At 43.9% G+C, this 27,793-nt stretch overlaps 1 protein-coding gene across 4 annotated transcripts in view; it reads left to right on the top strand.

Annotated features, from left to right (window-relative positions):
• Positions 1-27,793, top strand: part of DIP2C (DIP2 acetate--CoA ligase C (putative)) — a 367,711-nt gene that overhangs the window by 270,905 nt on the left and 69,013 nt on the right. For all 4 annotated transcript variants that reach the window (XM_090266439.1, XM_090266438.1, XM_090266437.1 and 1 more), the window contains 10 exons: positions 750-843; positions 954-1,073; positions 3,911-4,025; positions 15,383-15,522; positions 18,129-18,265; positions 19,464-19,672; positions 20,728-20,842; positions 21,344-21,545; positions 25,770-25,879; positions 27,102-27,182. In XM_090266439.1, coding sequence (XP_090122565.1) covers positions 750-843; positions 954-1,073; positions 3,911-4,025; positions 15,383-15,522; positions 18,129-18,265; positions 19,464-19,672; positions 20,728-20,842; positions 21,344-21,545; positions 25,770-25,879; positions 27,102-27,182 — 1,323 coding nt within the window. The remainder of the gene's footprint in view (positions 1-749; positions 844-953; positions 1,074-3,910; positions 4,026-15,382; positions 15,523-18,128; positions 18,266-19,463; positions 19,673-20,727; positions 20,843-21,343; positions 21,546-25,769; positions 25,880-27,101; positions 27,183-27,793) is intronic.

The following is a 27,793-nucleotide window of genomic DNA, read 5'->3' as shown; positions in this document are numbered from 1 at the left end:
AAGGTATAGGTAGTCATTTTCCTTCAGAGCTTTCAGAATTAGGCCAGCGCTCTCCAGAGCACCCATGCCCTCTCCCTGCACCTCCACTCACAGTAGAAGAGAGAATCCTGACACGGCAGAGCTGGCCAGGGAGGGTTCTGTCCTATGCTCCCCCTTTGTTGTCCCTTAACTGCCAGCTCCTGGCTGCATTGGACCAGGTGACGTCCAGGCAGGTGTGTGAGTCCTTCTTGAAGCATGTAGGGACTAACCATTTATTTTATTTTTTTCATTTTATTTTGCTTTCTTTTTCAATTACATTTGACATCTAGTATTTTATGTTAGTTTCAAGTGTATAGTAGTTAGCCATTTAATATATGAAGTGATTCCCCCAGTAAGTCTAGTATTTTGAAAGGTAGTTTTAGTATTCATTTTAAAGAAATGAATCCTTTAGGGGTCACTGAGGGTGATACAGACACTTTCCACTATGAAAAGACCTTAAAAAATGATAATCATTCAACTAAAGGTTTTATATTGAAAAGGTATTTGGACTTAGATTCTTTACCTGTATCAGGAAAAGCAGGAGCTAAGAGGACTAGATAACCATTGAGATGTAACTCCCCAGATTATTCTGAGATGCATTGGGATCGGCTGCCCACTGGCAGTGTGATGAGCCCCAAGCCTGGCCTGTTGTGTCCCTACCTGGAGTCTGGCGTCAGTGGGAAGGGCCTCTCCCGTCTCACCTCTGTGTGTGTGTGTGCCCTTGCTTTCAGAGCGTCATGAACATGATGCACGTGATCAGCATCCCATACTCACTGATGAAGGTGAACCCACTCTCCTGGATTCAGAAGGTCTGCCAGTACAAAGGTGTGTCCTGGAATGGCCTTGATGTTCCCCCACTACCATGAGTTCCTCTTTTAATATCTCATGGTCTGATGGTCCACATATTAACTTCTTTCCCTCTGCTTTTTCTTCAGCAAAGGTGGCCTGTGTCAAGTCCAGGGACATGCACTGGGCGTTGGTAGCACACAGGGATCAAAGAGACATCAACCTTTCTTCTCTGCGGATGCTGATCGTGGCCGATGGCGCAAACCCCTGTAAGCGACATTTGTTGCTCAGGCGAGGACAGGCAGGCAGCAGGGTCCTCATCATCAGGGTTTATTCTTTGCACTTTGATTTTTCTTTTTCTACTCTTTACCTTAGTTAAGAAGTGGTCTCAAAATAATAACCAAACAGAACTACTTATTGGCTAAAGACACCACAATATGCCAGTGGAGACCATGGAGCTTTCAGACACAGCCTTAGGGTCAAGTTCTGGCTCCTCTACTTCCTGATTCTGTAGAAAATGTCAGTTTTAAAACCTTCTCTTTAACTTCAGAATGACACCTAAATCATAAGATTTTATGAGGATTAAATGAAGTAATCCCTACATACAGTTCCTTGGGATGTAATATATTCTCAAGAAAGATTAACTATTATTACTTTATGGTCCATAGTAGTTTTATTGATCAGGAAATTGATTTTTATTTTTAATGAAAATTCCTGAACAAATCCTATAGCCAAAATTAGGTTAAGTTAATTAGCAGTTTTAGAGAACACTGTTAATACGAGGTCTGTCCAGAAAGTATGCAGCAATGTAAATATGAAAAATAGACATTTTACACAGGACAGTGACACCTCAGTCCCCTTCTAAGTAGGCACCTCGGGACCTCACACATTTCTCCCAACACCTCTTCCACTGTTCAAAACACTGCAAAATCCTTTGTTGAAATTGCCATCAGCTGCCCCATCGTATTTTCCTGAATCTCATCGAGAGTGTGAAATCACTTCCCTTTCAAAGGTGATCTTAGTTTTGGAAAAGCCAGAAGTTTCAGGATGCCAAATCTGGGCTGTGGTGGGGCTGAGTCACCTGGGTGATTTGATGTTTCTACACAAAACTGCGTGACATGATGCATGAGTGGGCGCATTGTCATGATGAAGCTGCCAGTCACCAGTTGCCCATAGCTGTGTCTGTTTGCATCGTATTGTCTCTCTCAACTGACAAAGAACGTTGAGGCAGTGCTCCTTATTCATTGTTTGGCCTGGAGGGGCACACTCATGTTGGACAACACCTACCCAATCAAAAAAACACAGTTAACGTGGCCTTGATCTTGCTACAACTTTGGGCATGGAGAACCAGGTGACCTTCATACGGATGACTGGGCCTTCATTTCTGCATCATAGCCATATACTCAGGATTCATCTTCAGTTATGACCTTGACATCTGGTTCATTGGTAGTGGTTTGAATCAAGTCATTAGCAACTGCTGCACGATGTTCCTTCTGCTCTGGTAGCAGAACAGATTTTGCCACAACACATTCCATACCAAGATCGTCCATCAAAACCTCAGACACAGTATTTTTTGGAATCCCCAAATCAACTTCTAGTTCTCGCACTGTCAGTCACCGATCTTTGTTGATTGCAGCCCATACATGTTCAACATTCTCAGGTGCTCTGCTTGTTGTAGGCCTTTCAGAATGTGGATCACTTTCAACAGATTCTCAACCATCTTTGAAGCATTTGTGCCCCACTTTTATTGGCGCTGCACTCATTGCATCATCTCCAAAACCCTTTTGAATCATCCAAATAGTTTCCACGGAGGAATGTTCAACCTTAACGCAAAATTTGATGCAGATTCGTTGCTGTACTTGCTCAGTATTTTCAATATAATGGCCACACAGTACACATGTTCACTCAATTCCATTACCCCACCACCACTGACTAATACAGTGAAGTTGTCATTGTTCATGCATACGCATTTCATCCACTCTCCTTGACTGCCAGGTTACATTGATGTCATGTGCAAACCATTCTTGTTATGTTAACAATGACTTTTTCTGGACAGGCCTCATATACCTTGAGAAATATTTCAGTGAATTAAAATAAAATCCAATCCATCTAGCTTGATTTTTATGACACAAATATGTAAGCCAGAAGCAAAGTGAAAGTGAAATGAATGTAAGAAAGTTTGTTTCTGACCACACTATAAACTCTGCAATGTATATATTTATAAATTAAAGCAACGTAGTCTTTCTTAAAGAACATTTGAAATGCAAAAGGGGACTTACAAACAGATAATTAGTACTAGTTTTAGAAATGATTCTTCCATTTACAGAATAACTCCATAAATTGTGAGCTATTTTAACACATAGTTGGTTTTACTGAACTCTACAGAGTAGCATGTCTTATATAAACCAAGGTAAACTTGTATTAGGAAATCTTTTAGCTGATAGGTCCCTAGTTATACCTGGGTCTCATCATTCAAGTTTATTTAAAGTTTTCTCCATTTACTTAAGGTAGCAATATTCAACCAGATGGTTGCAAGAATTTTTAAAACATGTAGTACCTGACTGTTTAGTCAGGGGCACTGATCTCTTTTCCCTTAGATTGTAAATAAAAAATGACAACAGCCAACACAATAGTATCCATCTGATGTGAATGAATCAAAATTATAGCTATTTTTTTTGTCAGATGGGCAAAAAATGTACTTTAGGTATGTTATAGACTTTTAGTAATTTGTATGTGCCATGAGATCAAAAAAATTTGAAAATCACTGAGTTAAGATTAGATTTACCCACACTTTAGAACATACATATTTAAAATGGTTAGAACAAGTTTCAAAAAAGTTGTTAAAGTTAAATTCACCAGTCAGCAAATGTTTTGATTAAGCACAGAAGTTGTTTATTTTTTAAATTCTTGAGTTCTCTAAGTTTGAGAAAATTACCTTTCCCTGTAACATAAATGATAAATTGTACTTAAGTGAAGTGTTTTCTATGCTACCTAATTCTATGTGTGCCTAAATCCTAACTTCAAAAGCATTTTCTATTATGGGATATTTTTAATAAATAACATACATGGCTTCCACTGTCTGATCATTGTCCCCTTTTCCTTTCAGGGTCTATTTCTTCCTGCGACGCATTTCTCAATGTCTTCCAAAGTAAAGGCCTGCGCCAGGAGGTCATCTGTCCCTGTGCCAGCTCGCCAGAGGCACTCACTGTGGCCATTAGGAGGTACAACCACATAATGTACAGGACAGCTTTGGGACAGCCGTGATTAGCCACTAAGGGAGACCTGAGAATCACAGCAGTTAATCTTACTGAGGAAATAAATCAGGGCCAGACTTTCCAATAGCTGGAATGGATTATTTAGAATAGGCTAGGTTCACTTGGGAGGGAAACAGCCCTCACTGTGGCGATTCACTATAATTCCTGTGTAAGTGGAAACCCACTGGGGGGGACCCTGACATCCTGTCCTTACAGGTGACCCACTGTCTCGTTTGCTTGTGTCAGGCCCAGGTTTAATTTGGAGTGAAATAGAGTCAGTGTTGGGTCAAGTGGAATTTTTGTCACCTGTGCCCTTTGACATGCAGTTTCTATGTCATCTTCGTTTTCTGCCCTCTGAGGTATTGCACATACTGCACTTCAAAAGCGCTGGTTTCCTGAGGTTTGGAGTCACTTGGCAGCTCATTCAGGGCTCCTGGGTCTGTGGTGAGTGTGGGTGGTGGGTGCTCATGCTCAGTACCCTGGATTGTGGGTCAGAGGTCACTGCAGCAGCACCACCACCTCTGAGCAGAGCTAGGCACATGGGTGTGGGGCTGTGAAAGCTGGACCTACCCAGGATGAGAGCTACCAGTAAGCTGCATGATCCTCAACTCTAAATTATCCACACTAATGGGAATGGGGGGAAGGGATGCATCATCTAGGTAATTGTAGCTTGTACCATGGTTATTTTTCAGTATCCTTGGGTTCTGTCTCTAATTAGGTTATATTTCCTGTCACACAGATGTGCTCCATTGTAAGAAGGGATGACAGAGTTTTCAGGGCACAAAGCACATGAGTTCTGTTCTTGATTATTGAGAGGCTTGGCTTCCCAAAAATATCCACTGGAAGAGTATCCTTAAATGAGAAACCGGATTATTTTAGGTGTGTGTTAATGTAAAATTAACCAAACACTTAACAGGCTAAGAAATCTAAAATCTTTTAAACTATTAGAAGCAACTTTTAATTTTTATTGAGCCAGAAATTAAAGTCTCTAACGTAATTTAAATTGGTGAGGAAACATGGCACTATTAACCAGACTACAATATTCCTTTTTTTAGGGATGGCCTGTCACCCTAAAAACAGTCTTCTGACATTTTTCTCTGACTTTGGATTGCAGAACACTTCAGGGTGGTGGTAGCAGATTTAGTTGCACAGTGTTCATCAGATGTTCTCCACATATTAAAATATGTGTCTCATTTGAACCTAAGAGTAGATTCTGGGAAGACTGAGCCTCTAGAAGCTTGTGAGCAGGAGTCCTTGTTGATACCCAGATTGGCCACGTGCTCCTGGGCAAATCCCTTCTCTCCAGGGCCTCAGTTTCCTTCACCAAAAAATTTTTAGGATTCTGCAAGTCTGTGGCATAGCACCATTGCCACAGGTAATTCATGAAATGAACAGTTCATACATCTAGAAAATTCAGAGTTATAGTGATTTATTTATTTGCTTTTCCTAAAAATGTATTCTCTGTGCCATTAAGATAAAGCAGCCTGCATTATGCCAGGGTTGATTGACAGAGGGAAAGGCAGAGGGGAGTAAGCAAGTAATTTTAAATCGTTTTTCTATAAAGCTTTAACATTAATATAAAAAACTTTTTAAATACAACTCTAACATTAAAAGTATATTTTTAAAAATTTCTTTAAAAAGATTAATAATTCAGTACCAACAATAGGCAAAGTCAGTGGCTGCCCTTCCCTGAGTGTGCTTCGTGTGGCCCGTGAGGCATTCCCCACCCGGTCCGTGGGGCTCACGCCTAAAACCAGACATGAGGTAGGAAGACGTGATCCACACTGAAGAGTGCCTGAGTGTGGGCCCTGTGTCCAAAGTCACGCCCTCTGGGTCAGACTCCTCCTTCAGTCACCTTCCAGACTCTCCCCCTAGCATGTGGTTATACTCACTGCACTTACAGAGATGTGACTTGACACACGTCGGTGGCCTTGCTTCTGAGCTAGCTCAGCTGGCTCCCCTGCAGACCTGAAGGCACATTTGCTTCAGCTTCTCACAGCCTGACCACAACCTTGGCCGCCATCACACCACTGAGCTCTCATCTGTTGTTTCCCAAATAACTGGTAGAAAAAGCCAGAACTAGGGCAGGAACAAAACTCCTTGCAAGTCATCCAGTGTGAGATGCACTCAGCTGGGAGTTTTATGTTAACATGTTCCCTGACAGTATTCTCTAGGACCGTCTCTCTGGTGAGCAGTTAGTGAAGCGTCATGTTGCTCCTGCATAAAACAAGAAGGGACCATAAAATGTGCAGGATAAAAAGGTACAGTTTTAGTATTCTAAGTAGATGTGGATAATAATATAGCCAAAACTAAAAATAGGCCTCTGGTCATATCTTTTTATTTCACGTTTATATTCTATTGCCTTAATCATGTTCCTCAGCCTTCCCAAGAGAGTCATCATCTTGTTGAATGGTTATGCATGTGCTGTGTGTTTGAGCCATTGAACGGTGGTGATTACATGAAAGAGTAATCTTGATAATTAGCTATTGCACTTAGACTCTGTGTGGAGGCAAATTTAGGTGACAAGGACTTGATTTCAGTGGTGAATATCTTTAGGAAAGGAATGAATGCTAAGCTCTCATTTAGAATCTTTCATTGTCTTTGTTTCATACATGTTTATTTTTAAGTTATTATCAAACACAGTGATGAAACAGCACTCACAATTGATTTTTATTGACACTCCTCTGCAGGCTATTTTCTGTAACATGAATTTAGGTAAAATTCCCTGTTCCTGGTGACTGTCCACTGAAAGGTTGGGACAAATTCTTGTTTTCGGAATTGAGAGTTTAAAATCATGCTGTACTTTGTGCTAAGTGCTTACTTTCTTCCCTGAAATACGTTGAAGACCTGAAGGGAATTTTCCACATAAAGAGGGCAGAGGCCAGGTTGTTAAGGAAAAATAGCTTTGATTTATTTTATTCACACCATTTTCAGCAGGGACCAGGAATCCTCGTCACTCATTGGTCCTCTGGGATTTTGGTGTGAGGACTAAATGGACACTTCTTAGATGTCACTGTGAAGTCTTAACACTGGGAGCACTGCAATCTTGTGTTTTGTTTACTGCTCGGATAACTTTTTAAAGTCTTTGGCTGCTATACTGTCCTATTTTGTTGTAAAAAAAAGTAACCTCTTGTTAAAGCAAATCTGGGGGTGGCCATTTTCCTCCACGCAGTTGTGTGAGCTTTGATGTCCCTGTGTCCTGTGCTTTCCTATCTTCACGGATCGGCTGGTTCTACCCTGATGATGAACTTACAGTAAAGAGCCAGGAGCAGCTGATTGCTCTCTTGCTATTCGTCCACTTAATTAGAAAATGATATTCAGTTATTGTCTATGGTCATTGGTGAAAATAAAACTGCTGATGCATTTCCATTGCTCATGACATGTAGAGATTTTTGGCCTTTTCTGGAATGTATATCACTCTTTGATTCTCTTCTGTAAAACATTGTGTGTAAATCAGCAAGCTGAGTGGTTACAGGAAAGGTGCTCAGGAGGCCAGAGAACTGTGTGGGGATGGCTCTGTGCAATAGTCCAGCTTCACAGATTGCTCCGAGCCAGTCCTTCCAGAGCAGATGGCCAGTCCTGATGAGTTGGTGCCCATGGTCACAGCCATTAAGTATCTTAATGCCACTCCACTTGTAAGAATGCCTCTTGCTTGAACAGCAGGGAATATATTGGAAGCGTGTGAGGTGTACAGAGTTGATGGCAACCTCCCACTTAAAAGTGGGCAGAATGCACAGATGCTCCAGGGAGCCAGCAGCAAGACCCTGTCCATGATCTGGAGGGGCAGTTGGCTGGCGCCCCAGCTTCCGGGGCAATGTGCTTCCCAGATGTGTTGCCCAGGCAGTGTCAGGCTGCTAGGACAAGCCCCCTGTCAGCCTTCCCCTCCAGGAAAGGCTGCTCCCAAGAGAAAGTGTGGTTGGACTAGAAAACGAGTGATGTTCATTGTATGATAGAATGGTTGAGAATTTTTAAGAGCATGAGTTGGAGAATGTGAAAAGAATAAGGGCAGAAGACATGCCTGTCTTCATATGTGTCATATTCATGTGTGTCCATCTTCATGAGTGTCAGCCAGGTGGTGGCAGGAAACCACACTGTTCTCTAATGAAGTCTGCCATGGCTCCTGTGTAATCCATATTTTTAGCCAGGTATTTAATCTGCTTTCTTCTTTTTAAAACTATCATCATCCAGGTCAGTGTTTTGTTTCCCTTTTCTCTGAAGATTTGTTGTAGAATAAAAAATATTGGAGAAATATGGATTCATGATGCCTAAAGTCTTCAGTAGAACTTTCCTCCAAGAAGGGCAAATTACAAAGAGAACACAAGCATATTATTTTCTGACTCCAGGTACCTCCTTGATTGCTGTTTCTATCTCTAGAATATAGATGATAAAGTCAGTTTTTTTAAAGCTACATCATGCTAATATTGATTGAACTAAAAAGAAAATTTTGTGGCCTAACTACAAAGTATTATTTCAATACCTTAATGGTTTAACAATGAATAGGTAATAATTTTATAGAATGTGTTCATTTTAACATGTAATTAAGCCAACAATTCCAGAGAATAGTAAAGCTACCCCTTGCCACCATAACCATTTTCCATGTTGAAATGTCTAAACTTGTATTTAAAAAGCTGGGAGAAAACCAAGAGTAAAGACACCCAGAGGGTGGCTCTATACTATGTAATGCCCACGTGACACCGAAACTTGACAGTTTCTGCCATGGGCATACCAACCAGTGATCCAGAGTAAGAAAAAGTTTAACACAAGCCTCAGAATTGAAGTGGAATTTTCAAGAGTGTTTTTGACCTCTTAACAAAGTCAGACTTGGAGCTTTATAATCTTGTTTTTAGAACACAAGAAGATAAAATACATTATTTGTAGTTTTATCTAGAAATTTAGATAAAATTTTAAAACTTCTTTTATCGCCAATCAGTTTGGAGATGATAATCATCCAAGTGAAAATATGACTCAATTAAGTGACATTGAAAAGCAAAGTAATTGTGTTATCTTGTTGAAATTAAGTTCTTCTGAGTGCTTGCATTTAAAAGTAAGTTCTGCTTTGTTTAGTGTTTGACTGAGTTGTGCACAGAAGTATTTGTTGGTGGGCATGTGAGCTGTGCAGAGAGCAGAAAGCTGGAATTAGCCCCGTCCCTGACATACAGGCTGGCTTTCCCAGCCACTTCACCCCGAGAGCTTCCCCTTAGACATGGAAAAGCAGCCAGGGCAAATGGAAACACAATCACAAACAACTTGTGTGGGGTGGTATGATCCCTTCTCTGGCTGAAAAAAAATTAAGTATCCCTAAAAAATGTGAAAGCTATACACTAAACTATATGTGTGAGAAGAGGATGCGGGTGAAAACATTCTTCTTCTGTTTTATGCAGTTCCCCCCATCCCCTTTTTTTTCCTTAAAGGACACGTACTACTCTTATCAGAGAAAAAGGATAAAATTACGTTAACTCATAACTTGGGAGCATGCTGTTTAGACCGTGTGTCTTTCGCTAGTAAAAATCATGAATGTAACTAAGACCTTGGGTACCTGTTGTGTTTTGAACATTTTTATCATACTAAAAATTGAACTTGGGTTATATCCATGAATTTGACTGGATTTCTCCTGAAATTTATGTTGCAGGAGTGTCCCCCCACAATATAGTCAAGAACATGACCTTTGCTACCCCATCCTTTAAAGGGCACTTTTATCAGCACTTATAATTTGTTAGTGGCCATCCTGCTGTAGCAGAAAAGATTAGCCTGGAGAAGGAAACAAGTGGAAATTGTTTCCAGTCCATGTTTGTGGGTTTGGTCACCCAGGCTCCTTCCTGGGGCTGGTTTACATTTGCCTGTTAGAAGGACACTCCAGACAAGAGGAGCAGGGTGGCTCCTGGAAGAACATTCTGGATTCAGGAGGGAAGACCTGATGAGTAAAAGCAGAAAGGAGACCCCTCCCCTCATGTGGATCGATGGCCCTGCTGCTTTTCAGAGGTGTGTTTGGTGCTTGGGTGCATTTCCCAAGGAAGCAGAGTTACAGGAGGCACTTCAGTGCCATGCGGAAGAGCTCCTGGACCCAGGTACCTGTCACCCTCTCTTCCTTCATGTCCAGGGAGCCTGGCTCAGTGAGTCAGAATCCGGTGGCCTGGACTATATTCTGGTTCTCCACTTGCTTTGCTTTTCCTTTTGGTGGCTTTGTAACTTGGTGCAGCTTCACCGCCAGGCTCAGGGTTTCATACATAAAAGGAAGGATGCAGCAGTGCCCACATCACAGGGTCACATGAGCATCAAGTGTGTCAGTGTACACAGAACTCCAAGGTATGCCTGGTGCAGAGTGAGAATTCAGCAGGTGTTAGCATTATTATCAATGCTAGCATTACTACGATAATACTATGTTTATAAGATGTTTATTTATATACACATATATATGCACATGTGTGTATTGTATAATGCTCTATTATACAGCAGTGCTTTAATACATAAATATTGTTGTTGGAGTAGAAGGAATGTGCAGTTACCCGAGACTTAACTCCTTTGCCCTCCACATGCTTCTAAATTTGGGAATTACTAAATTGGAGATTGTCCATATAAGATGAAAGAAGGAGGGACCTTTGTTTTCCTGCTGGCAGAGGGCTCAGTGAATAACGGCATTGTTGACGTTTGCAGATGTGGCAGCAGTTAGTGGATTAGTCCTGGGATGGAAATGTTACAACTGCCTATTATTCACTTGACTTCCTTTATTTCACATTAATGTGTGTTTGAGCTGCGGCCAGGCCATTTGCTGTCAGTAGCAGCAAATCTAGATGTGTTAATTAAAATGAGATTAATAGCCGCTTTTCTTGAGGTGTTCCACAAGTGTGAATAGTAGAAGCGCATCTAATACTTTAGAGGCTGGAAGTGACGTGACAAGTAAACAGTGGTGCAAACTCTCTGATTGAAGATATTCCCCCTCAGGCCCATTGCTTATGAGGCCCATGCTAAGGCTGATATGCACTTTCCTCTTTAATTATCTTTAATTCTGGTCTTTGTCCCTTTGCTGTCATTGCAGCATTGGCCACACATAGCTGCATACCCTCTTCTTTCTCTAAGTATAAGGACCACTCTGTGTAGTCCTGAAAATTACTGGTATTATCCCTCCTCACATGCCTGTGTGACATGGAGCTGCATGGTCATGAGTCACAACTTCACTATTGGGTTGAACCTGGAAGGTGACAGATGGTTGCATAGCTCTTTCAGCCATTATTTAATTTACTGTTTTTGATTATGAAAGTAACTATTTTTGAAATCCTCAGGAATTCTGCTAATCTTATCTGCTTGGATGTTTTATTTCGTAGGAGGGTGTTAATGGAAGTAAAAATTTGACGTGGTTAATAACCAGGGGAATACAGATTGAAATAACAACTAGGAGTGGCACTTTACTCACCAAATTGGGAATGGTTTTAAGGTTGAATAGCAGTGTTAGCACGAGCATACAGAAGCAGGGCAGCTGAGCACCAGGGACAAAAGCACAGGGTCTGAGGCCAGCCTGGGCTTGCTGCCAGATCTGACCCTCAGCTGTGACCCTACACACCTCTCTTTGCTCCCCTTCAGCCTGTAAATGGGGGGACAGCTGTGTCTGTCTCACTAAGTCGCTGTTAAGAAGAGACAAGTTAACGTACCTAAAATGATGAGAACAGCATACTGCATGTAACCACTGCAATGTACATGTCTAATCAATGAAAAAATAATACGTGCCATTGGTGGGGATGCAAAGCGATGCAGTCTTTTTGGAAGATATCCAGACCTTATTAAATTTTTGAATGTACATTTTTTGATTATTTCATTCTCTTTCTAATGATATAACTTACAGAAATATTTCCAGCTGTATAAGATAGTGGGATCAAATAACTGATCATATATTTATATTACTGAATACCATCTCATAATTAAGAAAGGTCAGTTAACTGTGTTTGCAGTCTACATACTACACATGGTCATATGTGCACACATGCATACTCACATGGAAAGATCTGCAAGGTATGTTTAATGAAAAAGCAAGTTGCAGAAGAATATACATATTATAGTCCTGCTTTTCTCTGAATATAAATATATTTATGTATGCACATATGTTGTATGTAAATGCATGTTAAAGAAGCTGGAACTTCACATATTGAGGTGTTAGTGGTGGCTGCCTGTAGGTGGGTGGAAGATAGGCTGGAACTCTAACCTTTTGTTGTGTGTCCTTGCGCAATGCTGGACTTGCCCATACAAGGATGTGCTCATATCATTTGTTTTAAAATTTCATAAGAAGAAAACTTAGCAGTGAACTAAGAGGTGCTCAGTCTTCTAGGCCAGAGGCTAGGAAAAAACATGGAATACAGTCCAGGTCTGGGCACAGGTCTGGATTCCACCAAGCCCCCTACTCACACTAGCACCTAGGCTAATGTTTCTGTGCCTTAGTTTTCTAATCTGTGACATGGAAAAGAGTGATTCCTGTGTAGGTTTGTGAATTGAGTAACTATGTGTGAGGCCTCAAGACAAATTTGGGACACAGTAGCGTCAACCGAGCAAAACTTGATCATCAGGCAGGAGGTGCTGTCAGCTGGCAAGTCTTAGAAAAGACTGGGACTGTGTTATCTGTGGCAAGGCTGGGTAATGATGCTGAGCACTTAGTCTAGGAATTCACGTGCTTCTGTTCTGCCTTTTTGCTAATCTGTCAGGAAATGAGCCAGGGTCTGACTGTCTCTGACTAGCGGGTACTTTGTTCAATATAAATTCACAGAGGCAGGGTTTGAAGCAATGTAAGATTAGTGTCACTGGTTTACATTTTAAGTAAGGATACTCAATCTTCGACTGGCTGCCTACTGAGCAGCCCAGCACCAAGGGATAGACAAGATCACACAAGGTAACTATGCTATTCTCTCAGCTTTTATTGAATGCAGGTTCACTTAAAGTAGAACATCAACATATGTTAATATCCTACTCACATTCTAACAATCTAAAGAATTATAACACACACACAGTGCAATCAATGGGGGATAACGAACCTGAGTGCCAGAGTCTCAGTCTGCAGATACAGGAGACAGATGGGATTGAAAATTTCCTTTAACAAATGCAGCTCATAATTTAAGGTGTTTAGTTTTTACATTTTGGAAGCTTGCTTCTCAATCACTATTAAACATAGGAAAGCAGGTCTTGTAATTAAGACAATAGACTGCATGTTGTTGAATCTTAAAAAACACCTTTCCCTTCTGGCTTCTTGGTTATCACACATGGGTGTTCTCAAATCTTCCATACTTGGGCTGTGCCGTAGCACATACAGCCAGCAGTTTGCTTTCATGTGGCTTTTTAATATAGCATATTAGTTTCCCAGGACCGTCGTAGCATAGTGCCTCGCACTGGGTGCCTCTGAACAGCAGGACTCTGTTCTCTCACAGCTGTAGAGTCTAAAAGGCTGGACTCGGGGTATCAGCAGGTTGGCTCCTCTGGGGGCTGCAAGGAGGAACATGTTCCAGGCCTCCAGCATCTGGTTGAACTGGCAATCCTTGCTGTCCCATGGCTTATACGCGTTACCCCAGCCTTGGTCTCTGTCATCACAGGGCCTCCCCCCGTGTCTGTGTTTCTTGTTTTCTCTCCTTATGAAACACTGGTCATTGGGTTAATGGACCACCACCCTACTCCAGGGTGACCTCATCTTAGCTAATTATATCTCCAAAGCCCCTGTTTCCCAATAAGGTCACATTCAAAGTTTTAGGGATTAGAACATGGAAATATCTCTTTGGGGACACAATTCAAACCACAACAGGTACCAAGGCTTATGAATTCTGACTCACCTGGATCTTTGCCAGGTGTAGTCATAGGTGAGGAAGTCCTGGTAGCTGGGGGCTCCTCTCTTTCATTTCGAAATTCTGATGTGTCATGGTCTTTAGAAAAGAAAAATCTAGGAGAATATAGATTCCAGTGTTTTGAGCTCACCATTTCCACATAGTTTCCATGGCTCTTAATGTTTGGGCAGATGTTTTGGTTAGGTTGTCTCTACCCTTTTTGACTGCTACGGAATAATTCTATTTCCAGGGTCTTTTATGCTTCTCTTTTTATTGAAATGTAATTAACGCATAGCATATACTTCTTTTTAAAATACACTAGTTACTTGATTCAAATGAGACCTCCTTTCACAAATTTTAACTTTCATGTTTCCCCATTTATGCTTTTAGGTTCATGATATTTGGAAGCCAAATAGCAAACTTCTATTTTTATAGTCCAGCCTTTATATTCTAAAACTGCATTAAACATTTGTAGATGGAAAATTGCAGAAATAATGTGGTGTTTTTATAGATTGAGCTCTCACTTAGCTTCCATTAAAGAATCTTCAGTTTGCAGGGATAAAGCCCATGTTCTTGGAAGTATTCATTTGTTCCCTAATTCATCAGACACTTACTGCTAGACACTGCAGCAGAGGTGAGGGTACAGCAGTGACCAGGAAGTTGAGACCGATGGAGGAGGCCCGGCACAGGTAGTCAGGTGGCACCCTCTGTGAAGATGGGAGCTGGCAGCAGGTGCATATTTGAGCCACCCCAGAAAAACAGTTGGGAAAAGTCACATGGACATCTATGGAAAGAACTTTGAGGTAGAGGCCAGGACAAGTGCAGTAGCCCCCAGATACGGGCAGGCTGGGCACTGGAGGAGAGTTAAGAGTGAGGGTGAAGATGAGGCCATGCAGGGCGGAGGTGAACCGTGAAGCCCACGGGCCATGGAGAAGATGGACCGTGGGTACAGAGAATCTGTGCTTTATCTAAAACCACATATCCCAGGACCAGAAAGAGTGTTAAAGCATGTCTTTCATCTAAGCAACATCTCTAAGAACTTGCCATCCAGGATGACGTAGTGTCAGTCTCTTTTCAGATTTTCATACGTGCACTTGCTCTTGGGCCTACACCATGCACATCTGAACTTGAGTCTGGATAATCATAATCTCTGTCATCTATATTCCATGCTATCATCGTGTTCTTAGAATCCTTGCTCTCCCCTTTTAACCATTTCCAAAACTGGAAAATGTAATCTTGCAGAGGTAGGGGTTAGAGAGAAATAATTGAACCAGTGGGAGGGGAAAAATGTTAAGGGAATACTGCCATGTCTTTACTTTTCTGAAGTGTTTTTAAAATATTCTGGAAACACAGAGGTAGAATTAGTGGACACTAACATATCAAAAACAGGGTCCTGGACAAGCTAAAGACTCCAGACAGGTGGCAGCCTTCAGGAGACCTGTGGGACCCAGTGGTGGCTGCCTTTGCCTTCTGTGTGCACATGTCCCTGCATGCTTATTTGTGCTTCTATATTCTTAGACAAAACTGTTTTTACAGGCCCACGGATGACAGCAACCAGCCCCCGGGCCGGGGCGTCCTCTCCATGCATGGGCTGACTTACGGGGTCATCCGGGTGGACTCGGAAGAAAAGTTGTCTGTACTCACTGTTCAGGATGTCGGCCTCGTGATGCCCGGAGGTGAGTGTTGGCCTGGGGCCGCAGACAGTGTGGGAGTCCAGTCAGTGCCCCATACTGGCAGTGGAGGGATCAGTTAGTTATCAGATGCTTCCCTAACGGCATCACTGGCCCCTCTGTCAGGAGCTCTCGGAATAATGCCTAACTCTTAGTCTCCTCACATGTTTGTTAAGCTTCATGGTTGGAGGCAATGCTGCCCTTCCTGGTGACAGGAAAACCAAAATTTTCAAGAAACTGAAAAAAGGCTTCTATGCTGCTTTGTGCACAGGAACCTGCAGTCTGCTTCCCCTGGGGGTAGTGGGGCTTCTCTGTACCTCCACTGGGTTAGGTTCTTGCCAGTCATCCTGATGCATCATGCAGAGCTGGGTCCTAGCTTGGCTTGTAAGCAGACATGTGAAAACTGAGGGATAGGGGTCTCAGTATTTAGTGAAGCTTGTTTTAGTGGTAGAGCCCTTTTTAAAAGTCACAAACCATTACCACAAATGAGCAGAGAGGAGCCCTGCTTGACGGGCCCACCCTGCAGAGCCCCATGTGCCCCTCACCCCCTGCCCTGTGCTCAGGAGTCTCTTGCGGCCTCATAGGGCTCTAGGAAGTGCAGGGAGACCAGCTGTGCTGGAAGGAGTAGGGAGCCCATTCCTGATTTGTGAAATACCTTTACCTGGTCCCACTTCTTCTCACGTGACCCCTCTCTTAGGACCCTTGTGACCACTTAGGCCCCTGCAGTGGAGCGGGCTCCCATTGTAACTTCAGGTTCCACTTGCAAGTCTGGACCTTTTCCTCCTGATGAGCCCTCCATGCACAGGAGTGTGGGCTCACCTCATGGCAGGGGGAGCGCAGTCACAATCCAGGCACAACACAGCCCCGCAGATACACACGTGCACATCACTGGAGATAAGGGCATAGCTTCCTCACCAGCGGCACATGCCACAAGCCAGCAGTGCACACGTCTGAGCACTGTAGGTGCAAGTCCCATGTGGACCTTCCCAGGAATGTCCCCAGGCCCCGCTGCACAGGGATGTGAGTTGGCCCAGGAGGTCACCTTGCCTGTCCATAAAGAGTCCGTCACCTGGTACCCCTGGTGTCACAGAGACGTTACTTAAATCCTCAGACCCTCCACATGCTGCATGTTTCAGGCCCACTGCATATTTTCAGCCTTGGCCAGTCCTCCTGGCTCCTTTCCTTTAAAAATATATTTTTTCAAATGAATAATAGATCCTCATGGTCTTAGCCTCAAAAGATTCAATTTGTACAATGAAAAAACTTTCTTACTGGCAATAACACTTCCTTTCAGAAATTCTCTGGGGCTATGGGGACACACACATGCTGACGTACACATACATATTTGTTTTTCTTGTTTTTTTTTTTCCTATTTCATGTAATGAGAGAGCACTCCTGGTTTTTCCTCTGTTCAGTGTCACATGATATAGGGCAGTTCACGCCTGTCTTGTATCTTAGAGTTTGTCTGTGGTGTGTGAAGGGTTCTCCTTCCTTTCCAGGCGTGGAGTGTGTAGTGATTGTCTGTTTTGTGCTGCTGAACAGTGATGCCATAAATAAGTAATCTGTGTGTGCTTCATCTGCACAGGTGTGAGAATGATTGAATGGAAAAGTTCTAGAAATTGGATTTGTTTCTGGGATAAATGCCCATGTTACTGATGAGATCGTGTCCTTTGGAAAAACTGCAAAGATTAATACCCTAGCACTGGTCGGGGCTGGACCTCTCTCTTCACTCCCTCCTGCCAGTGTGTTATCAGACTTTTTTATTTTTATCTGGTGGGTGAAGAATATTTTGGTATAATTTCATTCTGAATTTTTCTCCCCGTGAATGAGTTGAATGTCTCCTGTTTCACTGGCTCTGTTTCTTACATGTGGCAGTTCCTGTCACCCTAACTGCAACCCATGGTGATGGGGTCAGGCTCTTTCTGGTCAGCTCAGCCATCACTGACCCACGCCCCACCTCGCTACACTGCCAGCTCCCTGATCAGACCCCCATGTTATGACAGCATGGGCTTGCATGCCAAGATGAGGAAAACTTAGCATCGTTGCACTACATGATGAAAGTGGTCAGTTGTGAAGCTCTCAACCAGTATTCTCTTAAGGGCCCAGCTTGGCAGAGAATCTGAGATCCAAAACTACAATATCTACAGGAAGCTGGGGGCCTTCCACCCAGAAGAGCTTGGTGGGGCAATGTTGAAGTTGCATCCTGGAGGCTGAGTGTATTTTGCTGATGATGAGGCTCTAGCCAATGACCCTTAGGCTTACTCTGTCATCCTCATGTCTATGGCCAAAAGGGCCACTCCCCTTACATACAATTTACACATTAAAATGAAAACAATTGGAATGATCTACTGATGTCACAATTGTGAAATTTGACATCTTGCTGTAACGTGAAGTCATGATTCACTTTAGGGAAAATGACTGCCTGGCCCGTCACCTCCGTCACCTCCCTGTCACACTTGCAGCTTTGTTCCTGATGCTGTTTCTTTTCATTTATGTTTCCATTTGTATTCATTTCTCTCTCTGTGTCTCCATGTATGTCTCTCTCTGTAACTGCCTCCTTGTCCCTCACTCCCGCCCTCTGATATTTCCTGTGCTCCATGTTCCACATTCAGCCATTATGTGCTCTGTGAAGCCAGACGGGATCCCTCAGCTGTGCAGAACAGATGAAATCGGGGAGCTCTGCGTGTGTGCAATTGCTACAGGCACGTCCTATTACGGCCTCTCGGGCATGACCAAGAACACCTTCGAGGTAGGTCTGGGAGGTGAGCGCCATGGCCAGGTGCATAGATATGAAAGATAAAACGTCAGTTTCTCAAAAGAAAATTTTTTTTCTTATAATCATTAAAGTGATTTCACTTTTTCCTGCCATTTTTATGGTTTTCAATAAATTAAGCTTATGTTGTTTTCACCTTGTACCCATTGTTGAAAAAGGACAAATAACAGTTTCTTTAAAATGGGCCTGCTCAATATATTGCTGTTCTTACCTTTGCCTGTTTAGTAGGAGCACCAGGACAGTGGGTGGATGCAGGAATGTGAGCCTGTAGGCACAGCCTCATTGCTGGGGGAGCCAAGAGCCCTTTTCTGTTCTGTCAGCCTAGGCCACACTTTGCCAGGCATGAACAAGTATGCACACTAAATAACTATCTCCACAGCATGAGCAGGCAGGTGTATGTGATGTGTGTGTGCGTGTAATGGTTGTATTATGCGGTATGTGCACACGTGTGATGTGTGCGCACACATGTGTTAGCACACTCACACACATGTGGCCCTGTGAGTGAGAGGTTGAAGGATATATGCAGCATTCCGGGAGCTCAGCTGCACCTTAGCATTCTCAGAGTTTCTACCATTGACCGTGTGCTGCCTGACCCTGGGAGGAGCACACTTTTTGATTAAGTTATGCACAGGAAAGCCTGAGCTCTTTGGGGATAAGTTTCTTAATGTTTAGAACTCTGGTTATTGAATATAGATTCATGTTTTCAAGACATGTCTAAATAAAATCCTTATCTCCTTTTCTATGCGATTCACCTGCCAGGTGTGAGGAAAACAGGTGTAGAGCCTGAATACGTGATTTGCTTCCTTCGTATTTTTTTAAAGTGTTGTTCCAGTAAGGAAAAATATTTTAATGAATAGGGACCATTCCACAACTAAAAGATGTTATTTAAAATGCACCTTATTCTCTATTTATCACTTTTGTGCTGTGGCCTTATAAGCAGAATTAAATAGCATTTATTTGTGTTGTCATGACCTCTGCATATTGCCTCTTAAGGGGCTTAGGAGCCATGGAAAGAAACCTGTGAGGGGCTCAACGTATAGACTAGTGGGACCAAATTGTAAACAGCCAGGGCTCAGGTTAGGAGACACAGCTCAAGAGACGCAGGCCCAGTGCGTTCCATGGAGGCCGGAGGGAGACAGGTGTTGCTGGGCACTCACAACTCGTGCTTCCCCAGGTGTTCCCCGTGACGAGCTCTGGGGCCCCAGTCAGCGAGTACCCCTTCGTGAGGACAGGTCTGCTGGGCTTCGTTGGCCCCGGGGGGCTCGTCTTTGTGGTGGGCAAGATGGATGGGCTTATGGTGGTCAGCGGGCGCAGACATAACGCCGATGACATCGTGGCCACAGCGCTGGCTGTGGAGCCCATGAAGTTTGTCTACAGGGGAAGGTGAGTGCACCCTCTGTGAATTACGCACAGTTCTCTGTGCACCTACCCTTTTTATAAAAAGTTACATAAATTACTTAAGCCGATGGGACTCAGTTTACTTTTGTCAAATGAAGCAACTGGACTCACTGCCCTTTGTGATTCCATCTAGTTCTGAATGTCCAATTTTATAGAAATTTCCTGAGCCCTATGAATATATGATCATTAACGTCCCCTTTAAGTTAATAAATATATCCATTTGAGAAATTTATTTTTAATAAAGAAAACAATTCAAAGAGTTAAATATTCATCTTGGAAAAGGTCCTTTCTAAAGACCTAAAGATAACCTATGAGCAACACATTTGCATGGGCAACTGGCTCTCACAACTTCACTGCCCCTGGTTGCACTCCTTCCTTGCTTGGGATGAGGTAGATAATAGTGATTACAGCCCCTGCATTTTCTGATAATTTGAAGAAAGCTATAAATAGCTTTAGAACCTTATTTCAGTGTTGCAAGCTAATGCAGTTGGAGAAATAGATACTTGGATGAGGCATTTCCATCTTTGAATGTTTCCTAAACTGCAGCCTCTGTGAGAAGGGGCACTGGGTGTTCGAGTCGCCACAGTCCTGGCTTGCTTATGTGAGAGGCCGGCATAGATAGTAGGAAACTGTTACTTCACAAGTGCGACATTTCTACTCATTAGGAGAATTTCGCTTCACAGGTGCAAACTCAAGATGTGAACTGAGTAGTTTTCTAAATTTTAGCAGTTCTGATAGTTGCACCCAACAACTCCTATTGGTACTGAGAGGCAGGGAGTTGTCATCAGACTGCAGGTGCCTCAGGAGTAATGCGGGCGATTCTGCCTTGCTGCTTCATCAGGCTCGACCCTTCAGAGCTATGCTTATTAAGAAAAATGCACAAGATTGTGTTGCTGTGGTGGCTTTTCTGAATCAGTCCTTGGCACTGGGATCCCCTGAACCTATAACCAGCCTCTGGCTGTAAAGCTCCTTCTTGCGTAATGGCCCTCCTGAAAGCATCTCCAGCATATGTTCACTGTGCCTTCCTTCTGCCCCTGCAGAATAGCTGTGTTCTCCGTGACCGTCCTGCACGACGAGAGGATAGTGATCGTGGCTGAGCAGCGGCCTGACTCCACAGAGGAGGACAGCTTCCAGTGGATGAGCAGGGTGCTCCAGGTAGCCCTTCTGCTCTGGAGCTCCACCCTTCTCCTGGGCTTAAGGAAGCTTTTGTAGTATTCGTTAGGATGCGGCCAACCCTCATTAGCTGTGCTTCTGTCCCTCGTTGTCACTCCTTTTGATCAGAAATTGCACCAACCCTGAAACTTAGATTTGCATTCTGGAAATGTAGCTGTTAGACCGAGGTTAGTGATCAGGGGTTTATAAAACTGGTTCCTGCTGGCTCTTCATGTTGGGACCAAGTGTATATCTTGATAGTATATTTTCTTTTCTCCAAAGTTTCTTTCTCAGCATGTGTGGTACTTCATAATTCCTCTGTGATGATTCAGCTTGATGAGGCCTGGCAAGGGAGTCCCCTCTTCCCTTGGCAACCTCCCATAGGCCGCACCACTGTGCCGCAGTGCTTCCTGTGCTGTGAGCAATATTTTACGCAGTCTGCGCATGTGCTTCATGTCTCTTCCCAGTGCCTGTTCTAACACGGTCCCCTCCTGTGACTTCCAGGCTATCGACAGCATCCACCAAGTTGGGGTTTATTGTTTGGCCTTGGTTCCTGCAAACACCCTCCCCAAAACCCCGCTTGGTGGGATCCATTTGTCAGAAACGAAGCAGCTTTTTCTGGAGGGCTCGCTTCACCCCTGCAATGTCCTGATGTGCCCCCACACGTGTGTCACAAACCTGCCTAAACCTCGACAGAAACAGCCAGGTATGTCCCACAGCCGGGAGGGTCTGTGCAGTCTCAGATGGGCCTCTGCAGTCAGTGGTATTGGTGCCATGCTCACTGGGCCTCACAAATTGAGGTGGTTCTCAGCCGTTCTCCTGTCCTCGTCTCCATCTCAGAGGAGTGGACCTGCTCGCCATACGTGGTGTTTCCTATGAAAGGGAGGGGTGAACACAGGGCTCTCGCCCAGTGGAATTCACTCAGAGCAGCCATGTGCAGAAAGAACATCAGGAGGGAAGGAGGTGCCAGTGTCCTGTCCCTCCTTAGCTGGGTGTCAGAACTCCATCTGCTGGTGGCCGCAGTGAAGCACAGAGCCTCTGAGGGTCACACTTCCCTTGCACACAAATAAGAATAATGCTTCCATAAGTGTTTCATGGAATAATTAAGGGGTCAAAGCTGCTAACACTGTTTACTTTTATGTAATATGATGCAAAGCACTTTGAAGCCTGTGAAGAATAATGCAAATCTGTTGGTGATGTCATGAGACTGAACGTTTGCCTGGTTCTTTGCAATTTGGAGGACACATAATTATTCATTATCTGACTTGCTCCTCTTAGAAACAAAATTGATCACGCTCTTCAGGGTTGCACAGTTATTAGTGAAAAGGGATTTATCTCAAGACTGCATTATGAGGAAGCAAATCTGCCAGTGCATTCAGAAGGTCCCCGGCCTCCCAGCTGGGAAATGCAGACAGATGTCAGAGGCCGAGATCTCGGACTGGGCTGACAGAGCATGTAGCAAGTTACACGTATGAACCCCGTCTCCCAGAGCACTAGGAGGTAGTGCTCTTGTCTCCTTTCACAAATGAGGAAAATGCATCACCCACAGCTGCGGGGCCAGAGTGCGTGGGAGACAGACCTAGACCCGGTGGCCATTTGCTGCACCATGTAGAGTGGCAGTGGGGCCAGAACTTATGGTGAGGCAGCTACAGGCAGTTGGGTCATCACAGCATGCGTGCCCTATGGTAACCGTAGGGACCCTCTGCCCCTGAGGCTCACTCCCTGAGAGTGGGATTGGATGAGGTGGCTGGGGCAGGTGGTCCTCTGAGTTGATGTGATGACATGGTTGCCAGGGGAGAAAAGAGGTTTTCCCACAAGCTGAGAGGGGTCAGAACTTGGTTCCAGGTCTGTGACTCTGTGCCCCTCCGTCCCTTTCTGTTACTGTCCCTACAGCACAGAGATGTCTGTAGAGCAGTCAGAACGTAGCTTTCACATTGCAGTATTTTGTTCTCCCCTAGTGTAAGGTAATGAATTCTCTCCAAAACAGCCTAGAAAGTTAGTTTTTTGCTTTCTGAACCTATTGGGTTTGCAGTCATCACTGTTCTTTTGTTTTTGTTCTACTTCCGTCAGGTTATTTTCTTATATTCTAGATTTCCTGAACTAATAATCCTCCCTATTTTTTCCTCTCGCCTTCATTTTTTTCTCTCAATCCCTCATTTATAAGATTACTGTAGCAAAGTTTAGAGTTGCACTGACTGAAGTCTTCATTCCTTAAATTCTGTGGGTGCCCTGGCTTCAAGTTGGGGGGGGCTCTGAAAACACAAAGCATCACCCTTCAGTGAGCATCACAAGTGGATGACAGACAGGTCACCTCTTTTGTCTCCTGTTATCTCAGGGCATGGACTGCACTGAGGAAGCTCTGTCTGGCCTTGGCCGTTTTTTGTGCTGAGGGTGTCAGGACTCCCCAGGGTCCTTGTGCACTCCAGGGTGACTGCCGCATCTCTGTCCTGCTCACCTTCACTCATCATCAGATGTCCTCGACCTAGTGTTCCCAGGTGTGGAGGGGTCACAGAGCCCTGCAGGTCAGCAGTGTGACAGCAGAATTTAGGTCTGATATTTGTGGAGGGGGATCATTTGCAAATGCATTTGATTCCAGGCAGCTCACCTGCCAGATGTCAAGGAACCCAAAAGGAGAAACGTGGCCCAGGGGAAAGACATTCTTAGTGAGGAGAGACTTGACTCAGAGGCAGAGAAGCACAAAATAAGGAACCTTGAAAATGTGATATTCCCTCAGAACAGTGCTTTTCCTGCCATAGTGTGGATTCTTTAAAAAGTTATGGGGAAGCCTTCAAACCAGTCTAGGCCAGTTTCTGAGTTGGCCTAGAACTGTCCTGCCCAGACTCATTAGAGGAAGGAAGATACTGGATACTTTGTTGCAAGTACCAGAGGTAGGAAACCAATGACTGATAAGCATGGCTGTAGGTGAGGGAATTTGTCGCAGGCAGCAGCTACCTCACTCCAACCACGCAGCAGCACGATTTCTTTCAAAACACATCATACTGCCTAATTTTCTTTTTCATAGTTTCTTTATTAGGAGCTAGGAAAATAAATTTAGTGAGTCCCAACTACCACACATGAAAATTCAAACATGATTTAGCTAAGTGAGTAGGTCATGTTCTATGATTAACATGGAAACCAGCATCAGGTGCCTACAAACTGCCTGAAACCGAAGGCACTGGGCCCTGCGCTGGAGTGCCTGCAGTCTGCCCCACAGCTGTGGGAAGATGACTGACGGCAAACAAATTCTGGACAGCCACCTGTCCTACAGAGAAGAGTGAGTGGCCTGCCGTCACTTGGACAGTCACCTAAAAGATATTAGGTGCCCTAACTGGCATGGCTCAGTGGGTTGGGCGTCATCCACCAAACCAAAGGGTCACCAGTTTGATTATGGGTCAGGGCTCGTCCTGATTACAGGTATAGACCAGGTCCACAGTTGGGGGCATGTGAGAGGCAACCCATCGATGTTTATCTCTCACATCAGTATTTCTCTCATTCCTCCCTCCCTTTCCCTCTCTCTGAAAATAAATTTAAAAAATAATTTTAAAAAGATACTGGTTCTCACCTCCTGCATTCCTCCTCACTCCAGTGAAAGCCAAGGTGACTTACTGGGTGGTTGTCACAGCATCTGTGCCTGTCATTAGCCTTGTTTAGTAGCATCATGCCCCTTAGCCTAAATCTTAAAACCTGTGTCACAGCTGCAGACAAACAGCTCTTCAGGGGCAATAAATGATGCAACACATACCCTGATTTTTAAGCCTGTAACTTAGACTTCATTGAAAATTTAGTAAGAATAAGATTCAATAGTGGCCTTCAATTCCTGTTTTATCAAACTGAGGATTAGACACTAATGTCACCTTCATTACTTTAAACTGCATTTCTTTTGGTAAATATCTCACCATCCCGTTTCCACTTCCTCTGTTCCTCCTTCTCCTCCTGCACCTCTCCCTCACACTCATACACTCTCACACATGCTCCCACATACACTCAACATGCTCCCTCACACACATACACACCCTCACACACGCTCACACTCACACTGGCATGTCCTCCTGGAACTCCTAACCTTTTCCTATTAAGTGTGTGTGTGTGTGTGTGTGTGTGTGTGTGTGTGTGTGTGTGTGTGTGTCTTTATGTATATGTGTGTATTTTTAGAGAATGGAGGTTATCTAGGGTTTCTTGAAATCAGAAAATCTGAAAGCGTTATTTCAGCTCTTGAAGAAACTTCTTTTTATCATTAAAGAAGGAAAGGAAGGCTGCCAGAATAGATTGTTTCTGCTTTTCTCTTTTGACCTGTGTCATAAACTGTGCAAGAGCATGGTGATTGAGGCGGTAACAGGGGCGCAAAGGGAACGCAGACTGTACAGCAGCCTTTTGTTTTATTCCACATCTCTGTGGGCCTGACAGAGAACCTACACCTTTTAGTTGATGAAATACACAGGGAAGTTGGCTGTGTTGCATCCTTCAACAGTATCACTCCCTAAATCTATCCCAAGAGGTATTTATAAAAAATGTTTATTTATGATCAACTTTCAGTACCAGGGAACCTGACTCACATAACCCAGGAGTCTTTCATTACTTAGCAGTGAAATACGTTTATATTTTAAATTCTGTATTTGTCTTGTGCAGTATTTTTTTTATAGTCACTAGTGTGAGAAGATTTCAGCGTCCTCCTAATTGGAAGGAAAGGCAGTGGGTTGGAGTGTCACTGGGGGAATTTGGTGAACATGTTATTTCTGTCTATCCTTAATCGAAGCTTTTATATACCATTTTTATCATCGTAGTGACCTGAGAACCTGTTGTAATAACATTTTCCCAAAGCCACATCTTTGGAAGGATTTCCCTCAAGTAAGCTCTTACCAAGGCGGGATGTCATGTTTTTGTAAATTTCATGTGTGTTTTCCTCACATGTGTGCCACTGTTTTCTTTCCAGAAATTGGCCCCGCCTCTGTGATGGTAGGGAACCTGGTATCTGGGAAGAGGATTGCGCAGGCCAGTGGCAGAGACCTCGGTCAGATAGAAGACAATGACCAGGCCCGGAAGGTGAGAGCAGAGGGCCAGCCTTTGCTGGGGCCCCCACCTATAACCCTGATGCTGAATTATAGGGGCACTGGCTCCCACTTCCTGCTCTCCTAGCCCAGCATCTTTCATATATCTTTGGTAACCTTGCTTCCTACCCGCCCTCTTGGTTCTACAAGAGATACCCATATAATTTTTAAGGAAATGTGTTTATTAGGGGATATAGTGTTGAATAACATGTCGCAGTGTCATAGAAGGGTGGACAGGCAGGCCTGGTGCCAGGGTCTGGGCAGCCGTGTCCAGTCCTAGTCCCCTAAGCGTGTGTTCCTAGTTTACTGCCAGCCCTGACTGGGCACCAGATGCCTCACAGTGACCTTGTACAAAGCTTTAGTCCTTTGATTGCACGGATGCAAGAAAACATCAGCTCAAAACCAGGTTTGGGAGCCAGATCTCCTTAAAGTGGCCTTAGGAACGTAGAAATCCTTGGCCCCACTCCACCAGAAACCTTACGATTTGTCACATGTGGCTACGAGTACCCTTATGACCATTGAGCCTTGAGAACTCTTACAAGTCACCAAAAGGTGTTCCCATTCTGTACAGCTACCAGGAAATGTGACAAAATCAACCGTTTGAAATATTGCAAATTTGACGACATTAGTGATAGGTTCATTGAAAGCAATGGCCATCATGTTACCCACCTCCTGATAAATCTCTGTTAACAACACAGACTCAGGGAATATGTGGTGCTTCCTGGATCCTGACATGAGAGGCTGGCCTTTTCACTGGGACTGAGTCAGCGTGATGCACATAGTCTCTGTGATTTGTGGTGCCTCTGATTGACATCAGGGATAGCCATTCTAAACACATTTCAGAGAGCCCATGTTACAGCAGGACAGAGCTGACTGCCATTGCAACCCAGAAATCACATGGCATCTTCTAGAAGCCCCTGGAGGGGGGGTGGTGTGTGTGTGTGTGTGTGTGTGTGTGTGTGTGTGTGTGTGTGTGTGCGCGCGCGCTGTTCCATCAGGGAGAATGAGGATGCACTTCTCCCATCTTGGGCAGATTTTAGAAAACCTCTTCTCCAGGGGTCACACCTGCCTGTTCTGTTGACCACATCTGTTAGGGTATCCTCATTCTTCTGTGGAGATGCACCCAAAAGCACTCAAGACAGACTAGACTGGTTTAAGTGTTGAGATGAGCCCTTCAAACTAGGTGGTCTGGGACTAATGTCTCTGCTTTGTTCCAGTTCCTGTTCCTCTCGGAGGTCCTGCAGTGGAGGGCTCAGACCACCCCTGACCACGTCCTCTACACGCTGCTCAACTGCAGGGTGAGGCTGCTCACTCACACTTGCCCCCTGGGTGCCACGCACACCTTCTGCTATTCAGCATATTCCTGGCCTTATCCTCTCCCTTCAGTCTTACTTGGATTCCTTTTGGTTATTTATCTGTTGCTATTTTGACTGAAACTTTTTGACTTAAGGATTGTTTTTAAATATAAGGGTTTACACATTTGTCTATACATATATGTTTGTATATATTTTAGCAAGTTCTTTTGCAATATTCCCCCTTCTCCAAATAAGTAATGAATGATTTCTGCCACCAAGAACAATTGCAGATTTATGGGATATTTGTCTTTGTTTTTATTACTGAACTACTTTTTTATAAGTAAGAAGTTAGGTTTTAATTAACACATTTTCAGAAACACTCTTGATGTCTCATAGGCTTTCGCTATGACAGAAAAGAGGGTTATTCATAGGGGGTCAGCATCAGCCCTCCAGAAAGTGGGGAGAAGGTCAGTTTCAGAAGTTGAATAGCATACACCAAGAATGCTTGCTGCTTGCGACCAGACAGCCATAGCACACCAACAAAATCCCACATAACGGGAAGATCTAGCTTAGCAGGCACATAAAGATGAGCCACCTCTGCCAGCACCGCCCCT

This window comes from Furipterus horrens, unplaced genomic scaffold (assembly GCF_987537825.1).
Source record: "Furipterus horrens unplaced genomic scaffold, mFurHor1.1.pri manual_scaffold_2, whole genome shotgun sequence".
Lineage (NCBI taxonomy): Eukaryota > Metazoa > Chordata > Mammalia > Chiroptera > Furipteridae > Furipterus > Furipterus horrens.
This window is presented reverse-complemented; position numbering and strand designations above follow the sequence as displayed.